Genomic DNA, 20,535 nt, shown 5'->3' with positions numbered 1-20,535 from the left:
TCGTCGGAATTTGCCAGATGACATAACAGTTTAGAGGACGTCACCGTCATCATCTTCCAGTGGTTTATTGGTATGTAACACATTTAGTTGTTCATATTATTAGTAACTTTTAATATTTGACATTAACTTGTTATTATCACAGGGTCTCGTGAAACGCATTGTAGGTGGTCTTCAGCGGATGATAGACTGTAGAGACGTTACTGAGGGCACAGTTGCCTGGGATCGCACTCATGAGTTATTGCAGATGGCTCAAGATGGCGTTGAAGAGGAAGAGACTAGAGGAGGACGTAGAGTTCGAGGTCGACGACCATCTACGTCTGGATAGTCGATTTATTTGTATTTGATGTTAGAATTGACATTTCTATTGGATTTTATATTAAGATCTTTCATCTATATATGATATTTTATATTAAGTTATTTCATGTTAGCAATGAGGCCAAAATATATCCGTCCCTTGGCCAAAGGAGTTAGAATTTTATATATTGGTAAAATAATTACAAACTACAACAGTGAAATACTTAAATACAATCAACAAATATCAGTCTTCCATGAGATCTACATAACTACGATCCACTATGTGTAAATCTAGGAATGCTTGCATCCTATCTCTATAAAATGATGCTCACCCTTTTGCCTTTGGGTAACAATTGCTAGATGATATGATATCCACTGTCGGTAATGGACAGCCTTCTTGTAGATGAACCTGTAAATATGCAATTAGTCAATAGAGAAATAAAGTTCTTTATAAAAATAGTATATATATATATATATATATATATATATATATATATATATATATATATATATATATATATATATATATATATATATATATAAATATAAACATATATACCTGCACGAAATGAGAATTGTAAACATGTCCGATACAAATTAGTCAATGTTGACTTTGCGAAATAGGTGGGGATGTACGAAGTGGGAATATAGTCAAATTCTGAACTGATGACAAGCACACGAGGATTACATTATACCGATTAGCAATCGCATACCCCATGTCTGGTATAGTCATCCACTTGTCTCGATTAGCCTGTATATAATTAATTAGATTATAATAAAACAAAATCATAAAAAACTTGTAATACATAAATTTCAACAGTGGTGTATAGAAGTTATACCCCTGATGGTGATTGAACTAGCAAAGACTTTCTCAGTTCTTCCAGACGATCATAGCCTCCAACTAACGTTGCATATTCATCTCGCCATTGGCTAAGTTCTTTGTATAGATCATGTCTGATTAGAGGCCACGACTCCTCACCCATACCCAACAATGCAGCAATGCATCTATATCCACAATGACCGTCCGCCACAACATCGACAACATCGAGTATATAAGGATGAAAAACAGGATTGAACTGTTCTAGCATGGGTATTACTTTCTCTTCAATTACACGTTTGCTCTTCACCTTGTTTTCTGTTTTTGCAACACATGTGTCTTGTCTTGAGGACTCAATGAAGGCGTCCACATGCTCAAAATAGGAGGGATCACGTTTGGTTGACTTCTTTGATCTATGACTCTTAGCTGCACCTTTCGTCTTAACTTTACTCGGTGGTGGTAACATCGATGTCATGGAAAGGCTAACTATGTCAAGTAATTTATGTTTTATGATCACTTTTCCTGCAATATCAACTTCTTTGAAAAGATTAAGCAGTAGATCAACCTCCCTCTGAATAGATAATTGCCCTTCAGATTGTGAAGACGAGACATTGGAGAAGCTCAACCTAGTCCACATGACATGAATTTCTTGGAGAGGAATAATCCCAAGATCATATCGTGCTAATTCACACGCACATGGTAGACCATAAGTTTGTCTGAGAATGCAGCCACAACGACTACTATCGAATCCAATCTTCTTTACTCTTTCCAACTCTGGAGCAAGGAGTTCTAAGGCACATCTAGAAATATTTCCCACTAATCTTCTATAACTCAATGCATTGTAAGAGTCACTGATCAGATTTATACTTCTTTCAAAAGACGCTTTAATTTCGTTATGTTGCAAGATAATGACGTTGTGAATGCCATCCCAACACGAACAAAGGTCTCCCATACTACTGCCAAGAACTTTCTTCAGACTCTAGTGAGCAGACTCAACCCTAGTACAATTTATACAAGGAAATCATATAAACCATTAATAAATAAATTTAATTAATAGCAAAATGCAAAAATACCTGTTTGATGTTGTATTCCCCAAATGCATAACTTTGTTCGTCCATGCCTTCACAAAGAATTTCTTGTAAGGAATGATCCACGAGTCGTTAACATATTCAAAGAATACAGGCCACGGCTGGCAAACAAGCTCAAGACGATGAACACACTCCTTAAACTTTAATTCATCTTCACAGTCCATGACATTCTCCCAGGCTTGAAGTACAACATCCCATGCGTCAACAGAATTTACTAACATTTTGCACTTTGCCTGCACATTTTTTTGAATGTGGAAACGGCATAGAAGATGATAACACTCAGGGAACACAATGCCAACAGCATTCATTAGAGCAAGATCCCTATCAGTTACAATGACTTGTGGACCACCCTCGCACGTCATAAACAGACCTCTGAGCCTTTCAAGAGCCCAAATGAAATTATTTTGCTTTTCACTAGATAAAAATGCAAAAGCGGCTGAGAAAGTTAATCTTGTTGATGTCATACCAACAATCTCAAGTAATGGCAACCGATATTTGTTGGTTTTATAGGTACTATCCATTAAGAACACAATATTGAATGAATTTAACAACTTCACAGCATCCGGATGGGTCCAGAACAAATCGCTAACCACATCAGATTCATCAAGACATCTACTAAAATGGATGTAGTGATCACGTTCCAACATCAACATTAACTGTTGTAACTCAGTTCTTGAACCTCTTATTGAACGTTTGTACCTATATCTTGCATTATACACTTGCTTCAGGGTTGTAACATTACAATCATCTTTTTCTTTCAGGGTGAGCAGTATATTTGCAGGTTTGACTTGACTTTTAGTCATATCAACAAGCAATGACTGTTCAGTAGACTTCAACCTACCAGCATAGGGGTGACCAACTAGAGTAGATGAGACATCGTGATTATGGTAACCACATTTTACGTTCAACACCCATCCCTCCCCTTGAGAGATGGGTCTCCCTCTCAATCTAAATGGACAATCACATTTTCTTGTCCAGATAAACTCGGTTCTGCATCAGACTTGTATTTTCTATATTTTCCACCTCTTTCACAACCTAATAATACATGGGTCTTTCTTCCTGGTTGTCCATTATATTTATCTGATCTTAGAATAATGACAACAAATCCAAGATTATAAGCAACCCCTCTAACCCACTTAATCAAATCTTCACGTGTTGGGAAAATATCATCGGTTGTAAAATGAGATGTATAATCTTGTTCGCAGATATCATGAACAAAATCAAAAAAGTCCGACATGAGACTACAATTTAGTTGAGAATCCAAGAAACTCAAATAACTAAATTGATGATCTTCCATAATGAACTATAATAAAAATAAAGTATTTTAATACGTAAATAATTCATTGAGGGTAACAACATAATACATAAGAATATTAAAAAATAATGCAATTAAAAAAAATGCATAAAGAATGCAAGACGAATCAGAGAAAAAGAGTGAATGCAACACGTATCAAAATTGGAAAACTGATTGCATGCTGATATTCATAACTGATTGCATAATTTAGGTTAGAAAATTCACCCATCACACAGTATAAATTCACTCACATTAAAAGTTCACCAATAACACAACATACACGTATCAACATTCAATACAAACACACAAAATCCAAGTATGAAACGGAATACCTATTCCGTTTCACAAACATATGAAACGGCTCCCAAAACCCGTTTGACATAAAAGTACAGGCAACTTGGTGAAATGGGTTACAAATTCCGTGTCACATCTTTGAGAAACGGATTATGTAATCCGTTTGGAAAAAAAAATTTGGTTTTTTGATGTTTGAGTGTTTCGTCCCGTACATGCATGCCACCAATCTTATTCACGACTTCTTTTCATTAAACATTGTTGTCGGAACCGGAAATGGAATCAAGAAGAAAGAAATGGGGTGTGGGTGTAATTTTGAAGAGACTTTGATGCAAAATTTATTTACCACTAAGGTTTAAAAGAATGAGGTCAGGGTGTAATTTTTTAATGAATGGGTGTAAGCAAAAAAACAAAATATATCAGAAACGGCATACACTTTCCATTTCATAAATTTGTGAAAAGGATTTGGAAACGGCATACACTTTCCATTTCATAAAATTGTGAAAAGGATTCCTCTTCCCAGAGAAAAAGAAAATCCTTATTAAATTAACAAAGGTGACTTAGAGCATCCCAGAACCAGCTACGAACATCAGAGTAAGGTTTAAAATTAATGGGGTGGGGTGTAATTTTAGCATGGATGGAAAAATCAAAATGCATGTGAAACGGATTATAGATTCTGTTTCATAAACCTGTGAAACGGATTCTGTAATGCGTTTCATAAAAAAATTGCAAATTTTTTTATGAAACGGATTACAGAATCCGTTTCACAGTATTATGAAACGGAATCTGTATTCCGTTTCAAAAAAAATTGAATTTTTTTTGAAACGGAATACAGATTCCGTTTCATAATACTGTGAAACGGATTCTGTAATCCGTTTCATAAAAAAATTTGCAATTTTTTTTGAAACGGAATACAGATTCCGTTTCACAGTATCATGAAACGAAATCTGTATTCCGTTTCGCATCCATTATGATTTTTTTTATGAAACGGGTTTTGTATTTCGTTTGGTAAAAGTTTGAAACGCATTCCAGTATCCATTTCGTAAAAGATTTCCTTATATACGTTTCACAAAAGCAAACAGAAAAAGAAAAAGTTTAAGCTGGAAGGCTAACCTGATGGAAACTACCACTTAGAGAGAAGATAACGGAGTTACTTACAACCACCTTCCTTCAAAGAACGACACAACCTTCGATCACAAGAACCACACAACGCAAAGTAAAGACAGTGAGTGAAGAGAGTGAGTGAGAGAATAAATAACATTCCTTCAAAAAAAATAAAGGAAATTGATACAAACCAGGGACCACGAACCAGAGAGAATGAAGGAATGACAGAGAAATTAAAACTTTGAGGGACCACGAAGCAGAGAGAATGAGAGCAAAATTTTAAATGAATGTCGGGATGGAGAAGAAACGAAACGGAGTAGAAGAAATAACGTTTGGGGGTGCAGGACGTTGGCGACGCAGTAAATGAAATTTACTGCGTCCAACGCACTTTCACCCACTCTCTCACTGGTAATTAATAAGGGTATAAGAGTCATTTTGGGGGGTACAGAAGAATCTTTTGGGATGCAGGGAGAAGGCCCCTTCACTGAGCTGACCAAGAAGGTAAGAGGGCATTAACTTTTTCCACTGCAGTTGTTTAAGTGGCCTGTCTCAAACAAAGAAACTTCTTAACTTGGGCCTACTCAGGATTTTGAGCATTCTTTTTTTATCTGTAAGGTAGGGGAAGGGTGTTAATTCTTAAAATGACCTTAATTAGGATACTAAACGGGGGGAAAAGGTGATATTTATCTCTAATTGTGATGCTATACTAATTAAGTAGGAGAATAAGCATAAGCCTTAAAGGCCTTGATAAGTTCTTCATTTATGATGCTTTTTACTGTCTCATGCTTTGTTAACAATAAGAGATTGTATGGAGAAAAGGGTGCGTTGAGAAGATGGGAAAAATTATTAAAACTGAAATCCACTAGATATATAGGTGAATTATAATATATATTATATGTAAGTGTAAATTTTATTTTACAAATAATTTTTGTAGAATATTTGTTTAGATGTATTGTGTTCATTAGTATCGAATTACCTGTAAGTATATAATCTCATGTAATCCAAATATATAATTAACTTATGATATATAATTTTAAAATGCAAATTTTTCTTTACAACAAAGTTTTCAGGATTGAATTATACAAAAATTACTTTTAACACAAAGTAAAGAAATGTGGGAGAACATCTTCACTCTTATTGATTACTAGGTCTTGGGTAGATAATCTTTTAAGCTTAATTCAATCTTATAAAACTAGTTTAATAAGATTAGGTTTGCTTTTACTTATATATCATAAGTTATTATTGTTAGTCGATATAGGATCTCTTACACGCCAATGACATCGAGCATGAGAATCGACAGGACCCAACAATGAGTGACATAATATGTTTAAATCTTAGTTAAGATAGACTTTTAACCTCACTTTACTTTCCTTGAGTTAAACTCACACCGAGAAATATACATCTCGAATGTCATAGACTCAAACTTATTAGTATGACATTGAGTGTGAGAATCGAGAGGACCCGACAATGAGTGACACAATATGTTCAAATCTTTGTTAAGATAGACTCTTACTGGTTAGGATAATTTTATCATGATCGAGATTTTGGTCTATTGTGCTATCCTCTATCGGGTTCCATCGATTCTCATGGTATGAGTATGAAAAACATAAGAATCTATTCTAGTAGAGATTTTAGTATATCAAGATCCCCTAAATTTCCATGTTCAAGCTTGAAGTTGAGGCAAACCTCACTTTACTCTCCTTGAATTAGACTCACACCGAGGTATATACGTCTAAAACATCATATGATAGAAACAAACTCATGATCATGATATTAAGATAAGAAATGGATTTTAAGTTTAACTCAACCTTACAAAACCGACTTATAATGTGAGATTTGCACTCATTTATATACTCTAAATTGACTTTATTTTTAATTGATAGAGGACTTCTAACATTGAGCTATTAGCAAAAGAGTTGTGTGTTTGAATGATCATTTGAAAAAAAAAAAAAGATTTTAAATGATTTCATTTGGAAGGGACGAGATTTATGCTTTTGATGTTTTCATTCTAAAAGTGTAAGATCGTTAATTATTCAGTACAAAAGTTATTAAAAGTGGCTTAAATTAAAATCAATTCTAAATTCATAGTTAACTCTAGAACGTGAAATCAAACATGTAAACATATATTTAAAATCATGTTAACCAATATTTTACCATAACCATGGAGAATATATATATATATATATATATATATATATATATATATATATATATATATATATATATATATATATATATATATATAAGGTGAAATCAAACATGAATGAACATGATAAAACTTGGCAAGAGTACTTGCAGCGTTAATACGAAAGTACTAGTTGTAGCTGTGGCAAAAAAAGCTTATTACAGTGCCAAAACTTCTTCATATTCAACCTAGGAAGAACTTGGATGAGTGTGGTTGCCTTCGTAGGTTGTTATTACACACCTAGGGTCATCTTTATCTCTCTCCACTCTCTTCTTCACAGCGCACCCATCCACTGAACATCTATAGTAATTCCTGTAATGATGAGTATATGCTAATTTAGCCATATAAAAACAGAAAAAATGAAAACAAATATTTCCAAAGAAATTTGTATCTTCATCTTTCTACGTTTTATGTAGTATTGCAACCTATATTTGTTCATTAGGGTACGTGTGAGAAACCTTTTTGAATGCATCTACCCTTCAATTTTCACGTCAAAATCTTAGAATAATGCAGAAGCTGTAGCTTCAAGATAGAAAGTGGATAACACTTGGTATAGAAGCATAACCAAAACATGTGCTAATTAGCTCTGACATGCAAGTATGTGATTTTATGTGTTTAGTTTACCTTTTCTCTCATCGCGTAATTGGTTTCGTTAATCTATTTCATCAGTTGTTTACGTTTAATTAGCAGCATGATAATTAACTATATGAACAAAAATAACATATTCTATCATAAGCATATACTACATACCTTGGATTGGGATTGTTCTTCACCATTTTCTTTCCGTACTTCCTCCATCTGTATCCATCATCTAGCACTTCAATCTCAGAAATTGTTTTGAATGCAAATCTCTCTCTAACAACTTGCCGATTCTCACGTTCACCAGTATCTCCTAAAATCACACACATGTTCGCATCAGTCAATAACTATAAGCAAAAGGGAGACAAATATTTAAAAATGTTCATATCAGTTACTGTAGTAATCAATTGAATCAGTCAATGAAAATGGCTAAATAAACATACTGAAGCTACAAAACAAAGCACACTTTCATGTCTTGAAGAACTACTACATATGTTTAATATATGCTTACTGCTAGAAGACCCTTCAAAGTAGCTTCCATTACTGGCTTGATGAACCTGGTTTGAGACATTCTCAGAAGAAAAAGACGGGATATCATCCTGCATCCACTGGTTATCATCGAATTGCAAGTACTCAGAGAGCTCAAAAGGCCACTGGTTGCAGAAATCATCACTGTCGGGTGTATCAGGTGGTGGTTTTGGATTGTTGTCTGTCATTTTGGCACCACACTGAATAATATGAAAAGAAAGGATCACGGCGGAGACAATATATAAAGGCACGCCACAGTGATATAGTTTTATTAGAAAGGGTGCTTCATGGTAGCTTCCTAGGAGCTAGAAATCTAGGAAGTTTCAAAGGTAATGAGAAGCAGTAGAAAAAACAATGGCAGAAACCAATTGATGTGGATGAAAAAGGATATCTAAGAACAGTGATGAATAGGGACAAAACATGAGTGGGGTACACCTTGAGATGACTTGGGGAAGACTTTCAAGTTGATTGAGCAACAAGACTTTGTTGTTAGACCAATTAACCCTTCACAGTACAAGTCCAAGTCAAAAGTGATTGTGTTTTCGTATGGCCTAGTGCAAGGTTCTTCGAACCACAAGACGCTACTTTCATCACAGCCACTACAAAAGTGACTTCATCTCTGTTACGTACGTTCTTCATGATTTCACCTTTCTTTTCTTATTATACTAACGATTAAATATGTTTTTTTTCTTTTAATTTGTTGTGAAATTTAGAATTAATCATTTTAAAAAATTTTGACCAATTTAGTCATTTATTTTTTAAAATGCGTGAATTTAGTCCTTTTAACTAAATTTTATTAAATTTATATAATGTTTCAACATATTTTGTCATAGTATTTGAATTGTTTACACCATTTGACACATATTTTTGTTTTAATATTAACTCAGATATTATCATAAAATGCGTTCAAAATGTTAGATAAACTTAACAAATTTTGGTAAGAAAAACTAAATTCACGCATTTTTAAAAATAAATGACTAAATTGATATAAAATTTCGAAGAGTGACTAATTCCAAAATTCACTAAAAAACTTGAAGAACCAAAAACATATTTAACCCATTATATAATAACCAATTCATAATTTTCTTATATTTACGTATTATAAAATTGAATTAGGTTAAAAATCTATTTTTAAAAGATAGTAAGGTTTGTTTATTGTTATGAATCATTTAATGGTAGTGTCAAGCTCACTTTCATTTATACTTTCATTTATGTGTATGATGTATATTATAATAAAATTGTTAAGTTGTTTTATACAAAATAGGGTTTTCGAGATGTTACCCCTGCGAGTGGTGGATTCAAACTCTTCCTTCTAGATTATCTTTAGTGTGCCATTCAAACTTTAATTAATGGGTTACAATAAGTGCTTATTGCAATTTGCAAAAAAGTGAAAAACAAAGAAAATAGAGAGTGAAAGTGAAAGTCTGACTCCTTTTTCTCTCTTTCGTGGTAGCAAAATTATTAAACAAGAGTTTAATTTCAATGTACCATGTAAAGTGTTTTTCTTACACAGAAATCAGGTTAGGAAATCACTGTTAAAATTTCTTTTCATAAAAGTTTCAAATTATCTGACAAATTTTAATTAGTCATGTACGTCCAATAGGTCAATCGGTCAATCGGTCAATCGGCCAATCGAACTCGATTCTATAAACTCCGTAGAGTAACGATAAGATCTGTTGGTCCATCAGTCCGTCGGTAAAACGTCAGCGAGGGACCTTCTAACCCTAAGGGCCCATTGGTCTGTCGGTAAAACATCAGCGATGGACCTTCTAACCTCAAGGGCCCATCGGTCCATCGGTAAAACATCAGCAAGGGACCTTCTAACCTCAAGGGCCCATCGGTCCATCGGTAAAACATCAGCGATGGACCTTCTAACGCACCTGTCGGTTGATCAGCAATACACATGGATCGTTAGCCTGTTAAAAACAGAATGTCATTAACCAGCCAAGCGGCCATCGGTCGCACGGTTAAATAACCTAAGTTAGATTAATTAACGTTAAACGAGTCAGTAATCTTGATTAAAAGGTCATTGGGCCGTGATTAAGAAACCCTAATTACAGGCCCATGTCGAAAGCTATAAATAGGGCCCAAAGGTAGGTTGGTAAGGATCTTAATTGCGCATTTATTACAGCAGTTATACTGATATACCGATCGGCCAACTACTGACTTAAGCATCGGAGCCTTTTAGACAGGTACACCGATCGTCGTCCCAACCGATCGAGCTAAGGAGTTGATTTTGCTGAAGTTGCAGTTGTGTTGAAGAATAGAGCAAGCTCGGAAAGGTTCTCTTAGTAGGCTCTTGGTCCCTACCCCGAAACAAGTCACTAGAACGAAAACTTTTATAGGTTGCTGCCAGTGCATGCATTATTTTCAATTATATATATATATATATATATATATATATATATATATATATATATATATATATATATATATATAATTTTTATTTTTTATTTAAAATAAGAATTTTGAAATTTGGATGATGAGGAAAACTAATACATTCACATAAAATAATTAATTTTATTGTTTAATTCATTATTAAAAGAATTAAACTTCCCTTTTTATAACTATTAATACATTTTCTTAACAATAAGACTTTATCACTTTCATATAGATTTTCAGTTATAAATATTTATAAAACTTAACATTCATAGAAATATTAAATCGACTTTTGGAGAAAGAAAAAAATTTTGATAAATTAAAGTAAACGCTTAAAGAAAGTGTAAATTGAGAACTTAAATATAAATGAATAGAAACATAAAATGATATAATATCTTTATCAAGCATTTCTCACAAAATCGACCAAGCCTCGTTTTACCTCAAACCATTTTTTCTCATTCAAATAATCGATTATAATTTAATTATCTTGTTGTTTTCTTCTTCTTTTTTTACAGAGACATTTTTCTTGGCTTCTATATCTTTCACTCTTGTATTATTAGTTTGTATGTTTTTTATTGTCTCAATTTTTGTAATATGATCATGTTTTTATTCAAGGCTTGCTATGAATATATATCATAGAAATTTTTTTTGAAAACAGTGTGTGAAGTACTCTTCCATATTTGAGGAAACAATTTGTTTTGTTGCCCTAAAAATTTTTTCATCCACAAAACTTGAACCCAACATCTAATTTAAAGAAACAAAAATCAATATTATTTGGATCAACTACTTCCAAGTGTTTTCTTTTATCATTATTATTACATTTATCACACATGATATATTTAGAAAGTTTTTATTTAATTCCTAAAAAGCTTGTCTTTTAGTAAGTGTTTTCAAATTCATGTGTCCCAAGTTAGTATCTAGAATCCGTTTGCGTTGACTTTATAGTTTGTTTTATAGAGATGTGCATTAAGTTATATGAGAATGAAGATGAATTTATACCAAATTCTGGTAATAGGAATCTTAAAAACGCAGTTCTAGGAAGTTCCTAGGTATCTTCCACGACCTTTCATGTTTGAAGAAACAAGTGGTGGTCTTCATCTTTTTTGTTCAAAATAATTAATTATAAGAGTTTGACATCATGCGATTCGTCACCAACTGCGTCAACATTCAACATGTTATAATTCATGAGACCACATGAGAATAAAACTTAAAAGTGTTTATTTAGATGAGGGTAAAGTATAGAGGAAAACATATTTACTCAATTAAAGAAAAAATTAATATAAAAGACTTTATTATATATGTTTAATCCTTTAGGCAATTTTGGTTTCATAATTTAAATGGTTAAATTTCACTACTAAAAATTCTCATATTAGATGAGACTTTTCTTGCAAATTTGTTAAAAAAAATTGTAAGAAAAGATTTTTTTCTACCATTTTTTTAGGAATTTTAATTGACCAATAATTTTTTCGTGAGTAATCATTTCCTATAAAATTATAAAATTTGAAAGTACTATAAAATTTGTTGCTTTCTTACAATTTTTTTTTCTCAACTAAATTTGTAAATATTTTCTACGAAAAAAGTTTCAAAACAAAATTGGTAAAAAATATGAATTTTTTTAATAATATTTTGATTCATGGTAAATTTAGTTTTGATCGTTTTTAGTATTTGATTTTATTCTTTGTTTAAAAATAATTTAAATTTTATCGTGAATTTGTAATTCAATTTTTAACATCTGTGATAATGCAATAATTTGTGTAAGGGCGTATGTGACATTAAATATTTAATTTTAGGACTCAAGTTATTTAAGATAAAATAAAATAATTTTATTTTATATTAGATAAATTGTGAAATAGTGAATAAAATTATGGAAATACATTACTTGAATTGAAACAAATTAACTGATTGGATTATTGCATAATTAAAATAGCTAACACTTGAATTATGAATTAACAAAAATTGTCCGTTAAAAAAATATGGATTAAAATAATTGAGGAACTTAAAATTATAATGATTAATTTGTTTTTAAATTTGTATACCCAGAATTTTAATTAATTAACTTATAAAAGATAACTTTTTCTTGTCAATTTTTTGTAACTGTTTTATTTTTTTATTTTTTCTTTCCTCTCATCTGAATGAGAACAGAACCCAAAGAAAGTAAGTGTGATTGTCAGTCTATCTAATCAAAACAAAACATATCTGCACACCTTATTTCTGGGAAGCATCCTATTAATACTTTTTGTTTGAAAAACTGTGTTGTGCAAAATATATTGTTATATAAATTGAGTTATACAATTATATAGAATGTACAATCTAACTTAGTTAGCTACTGTATTCGATGAAAATTTAATAATATAAATAGATTATTTCAACCAAGAAAAACAATAATCTTTTATAGATTAAACTATCCATTAATAAATATTTTCAACTTAAATATATTAGACACGGTATTAAATATATCAAGATTTTAAACTTGTAATTTATTATAATATTTTAATAATTATTTTTAAAGATAGCATACATTTAGTCTTTTACGTTATAAAATATTTTTTAAATTTGTGTTTTATTCCTAAATTAAATTACATGTGTATTTTGTCCCTTATTTTATAGAAGTAGTGTAAAATATTTTTATTAGATTGTCAAAGTGAGTTAATTCGATTCACATGGACTGACTCTAAAAGTTGAACTAAACGATGATCAGTTTAACATCACTTCCTTTTTGCAAGTCAGAACTTTTATAACTCAACTCGACCTATCACAGGTTGATAAGTTAGTTGGTTTGACTCACTAACAAAAATTTTTGCTTTTGAAATTTATTTATACATTTATTATAATACTGAATTGGCTATAGACTATTTTTTTATAGTAGTGGAATTAAAGTATTTATGTAATTTTTCAAATATTATTTTAAGGGTACCAGTTGAAAATTAAAGTATCAACGTATATATAACCTGGCAAGAAATAAATTAAACACCTAAATTATTCTAATATTCTAATAATTAAAAAGATCCAATTTTAAACCTATATAATTAGAAATAATAAATAATTTTAATAAAAATTTATAAAAAATGGTAAAAATACTAATAAAGTGTTATTGTTAGTGAATTATAAGTTAATTCACATTCAACCTACCTCAACCTACCTCAATACTGTTTAACTCGTGGATTAAATGAGTTGGACTTACTTCAAAAAAATCTCAAAATTCCGACCTAACCCAAATCAAATATATGATAAGCCAAATTAACTCACTAAGTTAAAATTTATTTTGACATTTCTGCTCAAAACAGGGAATTTCTATTTCTATATAACTAATAAAGTTTTGAATTAAATTATAATATAACATTTGTATACTACGGTCATTTGTTTAAGAATATTTTATATATGATTAAAATAATTTAATTTAAAAGAAAAACATAATTTTTTTTAAAATAATTTAAAAATATTCTTAATCATTAAATAAACTTCGTCCACATCCTTTAAAATCAAAACAATAAATACCATTAAATAAAACATGTTTTTTATTTTTTTGTTTAATAGAAACTAGTTTTAAACCTGTGTTCCTACGCACGGATTAATATTTATTTTTGTGTTTTTTTTATGTTAGTAAGTATACAATATTCATTGATATGTAATGACAATCTTTTTAAATTTGATATGGTTTTAATTATGATTCTCTTTTATTTTTGAGAAAAAGTAAAAGTATTATATTAATAGTTTTATTCCAAAGAAAACGGTAGAATTCTCTTCAACTAATCTATAAATATTTTCACAAACTCATCAATGTATGAACCAAACCTCTTAACATGAGATATCTTGGTGGGACTGAAAAATCATGGTTTCCCAGAAAACAATGGCAAGTAGTTAGTTGTTAAGTTTCTTGACTATTCAAGCTAACTTCATTGACTCGTCAGTGTACTCATCAATTTATGGTAATCAAGTAAACAAAGAACATTGACATGATATTCATAATAATCCACAAAAGTAGTCAAAGTCATCTTTTTAGGGCTCCACATATTTTTTATGGAAGGGCCCACCACATATTTTGTGTTTAATGAATTTAAAAAATATAAATATATAAACTATGCTCTTTAATATTTTATGATAATCTCTAGTATAGTTATTTGTAAAAACTATTTAGAGTCAGTAATGATCCTTACTAAAATCTATTTTTGGCTATTGTTTATAAAATATCCTTACTACTTCAACAAGTAAAATTGCTAAATCTTTATAGAAAAAAATTGAATTCTTTGCTAAAATTAAATATTTATTATTTGTAAAAATTAAGCCCGGTTCACAACAACTTCCATGCCTATTGAACCATTTAAGTTATATTTCATTAACTAAAATTATATATTTAAATACTAAAGTGATTTATTATATAAAATATTTGAATCTGTATAGTCTAACTTATGAATGTACTAGACCTCAATTACTTAATAAACTACATCAAATTGGTTATATTAAGGAATATTATACATGTTTAAAGGGTCTTACTGACAAAGAGCAGGATATACCGAAGTCTTGATTGATTGTTTTGTTGGTGGACTCAAACTTATATTCAACGAGAAGTCATAGCTCAATCACTTACAACCTTACTCCGTTGTGTATCCTTCGCCAAGTTGTATGAAGAGAAATATGTCCCTAAACCTAGACTGACCCATATCTCATATCTCAACTGTAACCCAAACATAACCCTAAACACGCCTCAACCCCTTAAATCCACAAGTCTACCTCCATTATTTCCTACTCCCACAAATTTTTAGAATCGCAGGCGGAATGATTGGTGAATGGACAAAAATCAACAGAGTTGAATCGGTTTAATTAATAAAATTAATACTTTAATTTTTTTTTCAAATTTTACTATTTAAATTAAAGTCTTAATTCCTTTAAAGTAAGTACAGATAAATAAAGAGTATAGGAAAGAAGATGAACACAAATATTTAGACTAGTTCGGATAAAAAGACTTTACGTTCAATCTCTTAAACAAAAAGATTAACTCAAATAAATAAAGTACAATCAAATTAAAAGAGTAAATGTTTCGACGAGTTTTCCTAGCAATTGCAACAACACACAATTCTCCAAGAAACAAGAAACCCATTGGTGAAAATTACCACTACCCATACTAGGTTTTTTGAAGCTATTTTTTAAGAACACTCGTAAAGTTACTTTTGTCACAACATTTGAACTTCTAATTCTAGAAAAGGTAAGTTTGGAGTTGGAAATCAATTCTTCAAATAGAGATTACAGTGCATTTTCTAAAAGTAAAAGTTTGAGCTAAGACTTTGACATGTGGCACGTTGTTAGGTTGACACATGGACATTTAAAAAACCACAAAGTGACACGTGACAGTCACTGTTTATAGTCGTTAATGATTTAAACAGTTTTAACAAAAAATAATCCAGTTAAACAAAATTGAAGAAACTTCCTACCTATTTGAATACAAAACCAAAATTAAGAATTATTTGAAAAAAATTAGACGAAAATTTGGAAAAAAAAATTAACATTAAAGACTAAATATAACTCCTCATAATAATTTAAAAACTAAATACTTATTATTATAATTGTTAGTCCATTATAATCATCTGTTAATAAACTAAGATCCCAGAAAATTTCATATCCCCTGTCTCACTTATCTGATAGATTCACCTAGCTCAATAGAAATCCATGATAGACCAATTTTGAACCCATCACTCTCATCATCTTCTTCAGCAGCAGATAAAATAGAGAGATATGAATTTTCATGATAATAGTTTCTGACAGACAGGAAGATAATTAAGATATTTTGTGCTATGTAAGGTCCAAGTACCCTTTCACCCTGCAAAGTACACTATCATATGTCCAACACCTAATACAACTTGTACTCAATCTTCCATTAACCGGTTAGGAAGAGACTTTTATCATGGATTATCACAAATTCAAGGTTAGTTACAATAACCTTAATAATGGACATTAATAACAAACAAATTACAACCAAAGCAAGCTAAAACAACATTCAAAACAATGAAAAACAGCATTCATTTGTTCTGTTCTTGAATCTCAAGCAATCTTGACTTCAATGGTCCTAGGCTTCGTAGGTTGAGGAGGAGGCAATTTCTGCACAGTAACACTAAGCACACCATCTTGACACACAGCAGAGATCGCATCAGTGTTTGCATTTTCAGGTAAAACAAACTTGCGCATGAATTTTCCAACCCTTCGTTCCATTCTCAGAAACTTCACCCCTTCTTTCTCTTCTTCCCTCTTTCTCTCCCCGCTAACCAAAAGCACGTTATCATCTTCAACCTGAACCTTTATGTCACCAGATTTCAACCCCGGCATGTCGACCACGAACACGTAGGAATTCGGATATTCCTTCACATCCGCAGGTGTTGCAGCCATTGCTTTCGCGTCTCGCATGTATGTCTATGTCGGAGCATTGTGTGTCTTCTCCCCTGCACCCTCCTCCGACATGTCCATCATGCGGTGCAGCGTGTGGAACAGTGGAGATTCCAAACCCATCACTCTGAAATCCATCGCTTTTCAGATACGACGAAAGCTGCTTAGAAAGCCAAGATTTTTGTTTCAGATTCTGTTTTGTTGATATTTCTTGGTTTGGAGGAAGATGGGTGGCTATTTAAATGTGGAATATACCTTGTTCTAGAAAGAAATGGAAGTTTCTGATGAAAACCAAAACCGCTAATTGTAAATAGAACTTTCTGGAAGAATAGGGCTGGGTAATGCTAATTTGTCTTGACTTTTCGGATCTTCTAATAATTTCTAGAAAGAAAATTATAAGTTGAATTTATTTGGTTAAATTATTCTTTTGATCTCTTTTCGTCAAGAAATTTCAGTTTGATTTTCAAGTTTTTTGTTGCTTCAATCTGATCTTCATTTTCTTAAAAATAATTTAATTTGGTGCTTATCATAAGTTTGACCAGACACTCTTAAAGTCAACATCACGTGTCAATTTCTGGTTTTTTTTTTTTATTTTTTTTAATTTTTTTTAATTTTTCACACGTGTCACTTCATAGTTGTTTCACGTATCAAAGTGACTCAATTTAGTCCCTATATTTGTTTTTAGTTTCAATTTAGTTTCAATCTTTGTAAAAATGAAGTAATATTTTCCTTCCTTAAATTGACACTAAATTTACTTTTTTTATAAATCATATGGTGATATTCTTACTAAAATTAATGTTTTTATTAAATATTTCTATAAATATTTTAAATTAACTTTAAATTTTATACAAAACATTAGACTTTGGTTTTCTTTTAAACTTTAAATTTAGTTCCTAACCTTATGTGTGACAAGTTATTTAATTTTTAATCTTCACTAAGTTTGTATAATATGATATACTTGATGTCTTTATATATGATGACAAAATTGTTAATTTTTGAAATTAAGTTTGGGGTTTAACTTTGTTTAATAATAAAACTAAAAAAAAAAAGTTGTTTAAAAATATTTCTACAAATATTTAATAAAAATGTCAATTTTATTAAGAATATCATCATAAGTTGTATACAAAGATTAAATTGAGTGTCAATATAAGAAGGGACCATATTGCTTCATTTTTAAAAAAAATGGGACTAAAATGAAATTAAAAACAAATATAGGGACCAAATTGAATCATTTTAACACGTGGCACAACTGTGAAGTGACACGTGTAAAAAATAAAAAAAAAAATCAAAAAGATAAAAAAAAACTATAAATTGGCACGTTGCGTGTAAGAACCCACTAACTACCCCTTTCCACACACTCTCTTCTACCACAGAAAACACACTCCACCCCCTGTATTTCTTCTCTCTAAACCCTCTCACAGCCCCCCTCTGAAGCAAAGCTCATTTCTTCCTTTCTAATCACTTCCCCTCTGTTACAGTTGCTGAAACCCGGAACCAGGAGAAGAACACATCCTCAAGCTGAGCCATCTCCCCCTTCCGGTAAGACAAATTCGGTTTCCCTCAATTCTCTTCAATTCTGGGATTTTTGGATTTGATGCTTACCAAACCGAATTAAGGTCTTAAACTCACCCTGAGTTATGAATTTCAGCCCCTTAGGTTGAGGATTTGAGGTACCCTTGTGTTAGAGCCTTGCTTGTGGTGATTTTTAAAAGGTAAGGGAAGTTAACCGAAATTCTTTCTATTTAATCCGTAAATTAGGTCGTGTATGATGTTTGTGTGCTGAATTGATTGATTGAAATGCATGTGAGAGTGTATGATCATTGTTGCCCTGAGAATTTCGTTCTTGCATGTGAAAACAGTGAGATGGTCTGTTATTCTCGCCTAGGCGAGTGGTTCTCGCCTAAGCGAAACTATCAGAAAGACTCACCCCTGATACTGAGCGAGGTCTTGCCTAGGCGAGCTGGAGCCGCTTAAGTGAGAGAGACACTCTCGTCTAAGCGAGCCAGTTTAGCCTGAGCGAGAGTCCGCCCAGTTTTTAATCCTTGCCACTGTTTGAGTCTCGCCTAGGCGAGATGGCTTCTCGCCTGGGCTAGATCACCTAGCTTAAGCGAGATTCACTGCAGTGAGTGGAGCACATCACTTCTGTTTTAAAGGAAAAATGACATGTTTTATTGTGATTTCGTGCAAGGAAGCTCTTGTATGCTTAATAAATCGTTATTTAATGTATTGTGTGATGAGACTAGAAGAGTATGAGTATATACAGTGATGGTTGGAATGGAATTTCAAGGGAAATTAATGTGAGTTGTTAGTGTGTAAGGACGTAAGGAATCCATATTGGTTGGTACCTGAAACTCCAATAATCATTCACGCTCAGATAGAGTAGAATGGATTATGTCGTGAGGAGTATGAGGAGGTCCTAGTCTTTGGACTTGATCTAGTCCTAGACGCGAAGGGGACTTACCCTGGGAACGGTCGGGTGATAACCCCTTGTGTCCAGACTCTGCAGAGTCTGGGAACCGTTGCAGGTGCAAGCCACCAAGAGCTCCAATGTCGCTTACACAATCCGGATATCGAATCTAGAATTTTAATTATTGATCTATGTGTTATGAGTGATGTAAATGATGTTTTGCATTATCTTTCTTTTCTTTCAGTTAGCTTACCCTTTTTGTTCATGTTGTTTTGTTCTTGTGTATTCTCCTTTGCTATGATCGCCTATTGTTGGTGAGAGCAGAGTCTAGTCCAGATGATGATGCCCCCCTTCAGAGCAGGGATTGACCTTTACTCACTGCTGTAGTAGTCTTGAACCAGACTTTTGCGGAGTCTTAACTTGACAAGTTAATTAGGCTTTTCTTATATTTTTGGATGACTGTACCAGACTCCTATACTATGTGTACATAACTGTTAATTCTACTATCTGCTATGTTTGACCATGATATAATGTTTTGTTTGATAGTGTGAAAAACTATTAAATGAGATGTTACATTGCATTGATTTAACACCGTTTGGTCAAAATTCACGACGAGAACCAAATTGAATCATTTTTAAGAAAATGAAGACCAAATTGAGACAACGAAAAACTTGATGACCAAACTGAAATTTCTTGACAAATAAAGGGATAAAAGAGTAATTTAACTAATTTTTTTTTTTACTTTCATTCTTATTTTCTAACGTAATTTAATACGAGACATTAATTTTAAAAAATTAATAATAATACATTAATTAATAATTACACTTAATTATATAAAAAATAAAAAATAAGAATCATAATATTATTAATATTATTGTCATTTCTTCAAGTTTTTTTATCTTTTCTTCACATAGAAAGAAAATCCAATACACAAACAATAAATAAATATATATATATATATATATATATATATATATATAATTACAATAAAAATATTGTAATTAGTTAAAACAGTAATAGTTATTTAAATTTAAAATGTTGAAATTAAAAATATATCTACTTTATATAAAACTGTAATAACCAACAAAGAAGCATCCTTAATGTCAATTCTATAAACTACAAAATATAATTTTATAGACAATTTTGGTTAAATGTTAATATATAATTTAACTGTTTTAAAAAAATGACTTAGTGATA

General features: G+C 31.4%; 3 protein-coding genes across 3 annotated transcripts; all 3 read right to left on the bottom strand.

The window, feature by feature from the left end:
* Window positions 1–895: 895 nt before the first annotated feature.
* LOC114194244 (uncharacterized) lies at window positions 896–3,002 on the bottom strand. Its single transcript, XM_028084368.2, has 3 exons — window positions 2,185–3,002; window positions 1,134–1,935; window positions 896–1,045 (listed from the first exon to the last, which is right to left on the bottom strand). The coding sequence occupies exons 1-3, from the start codon at window positions 3,000–3,002 to the stop codon at window positions 896–898; spliced, it is 1,770 nt and encodes a 589-aa protein (XP_027940169.2).
* Window positions 3,003–7,140: 4,138 nt separating this feature from the next.
* LOC114195456 (putative WRKY transcription factor 75) lies at window positions 7,141–8,494 on the bottom strand. The gene is made up of 3 exons (XM_028085936.2): window positions 8,164–8,494; window positions 7,824–7,965; window positions 7,141–7,385 (listed from the first exon to the last, which is right to left on the bottom strand). Exons 1-3 carry the CDS (start codon window positions 8,366–8,368, stop codon window positions 7,262–7,264), a joined length of 471 nt encoding a protein of 156 aa, XP_027941737.1. The 5' UTR covers window positions 8,369–8,494; the 3' UTR covers window positions 7,141–7,261.
* A 7,987-nt stretch (window positions 8,495–16,481) lies between these two features.
* Window positions 16,482–17,128, bottom strand: LOC114193533 (17.3 kDa class II heat shock protein). Its single transcript, XM_085666018.1, has one exon. It carries the CDS (start codon window positions 16,950–16,952, stop codon window positions 16,593–16,595), a length of 360 nt encoding a protein of 119 aa, XP_085522144.1. The 5' UTR covers window positions 16,953–17,128; the 3' UTR covers window positions 16,482–16,592.
* Between the last annotated feature and the right edge of the window lie 3,407 nt (window positions 17,129–20,535).

Source organism: Vigna unguiculata, chromosome 8, assembly GCF_037176805.1.
Source record: "Vigna unguiculata cultivar grain cowpea cultivar isolate G323 ecotype 2 chromosome 8, ASM3717680v1, whole genome shotgun sequence".
In the NCBI taxonomy this organism is placed as follows: domain Eukaryota; kingdom Viridiplantae; phylum Streptophyta; class Magnoliopsida; order Fabales; family Fabaceae; genus Vigna; species Vigna unguiculata.
The sequence above is the reverse complement of the archived record's forward strand: the minus strand, read 5'-3'. Positions and strand labels throughout refer to the sequence as shown.

Excerpts from the sequence above, each read along its gene's own strand:
- LOC114194244 (XM_028084368.2), bottom strand. The coding sequence starts at position 3,002 with ATGACTAAAAGTCAAGTCAAACCTGCAAATATACTGCTCACCCTGAAA. Across the intron at positions 1,936-2,184 it reads GGGAATACAACATCAAACAG|AAGATTAGTGGGAAATATTT; the intron begins GTATTTTTGCAT and ends ATTGAGTTATAG. Across the intron at positions 1,046-1,133 it reads TAGTTCAATCACCATCAGGG|GCTAATCGAGACAAGTGGAT; the intron begins GTATAACTTCTA and ends AATTATATACAG.
- LOC114193533 (XM_085666018.1), bottom strand. The coding sequence starts at position 16,952 with ATGCGAGACGCGAAAGCAATGGCTGCAACACCTGCGGATGTGAAGGAA.
- LOC114195456 (XM_028085936.2), bottom strand. The coding sequence starts at position 8,368 with ATGACAGACAACAATCCAAAACCACCACCTGATACACCCGACAGTGAT. Across the intron at positions 7,966-8,163 it reads CTTTGAAGGGTCTTCTAGCA|GAGATACTGGTGAACGTGAG; the intron begins GTAAGCATATAT and ends GTGTGATTTTAG. Across the intron at positions 7,386-7,823 it reads AAGAACAATCCCAATCCAAG|GAATTACTATAGATGTTCAG; the intron begins GTATGTAGTATA and ends TCATCATTACAG.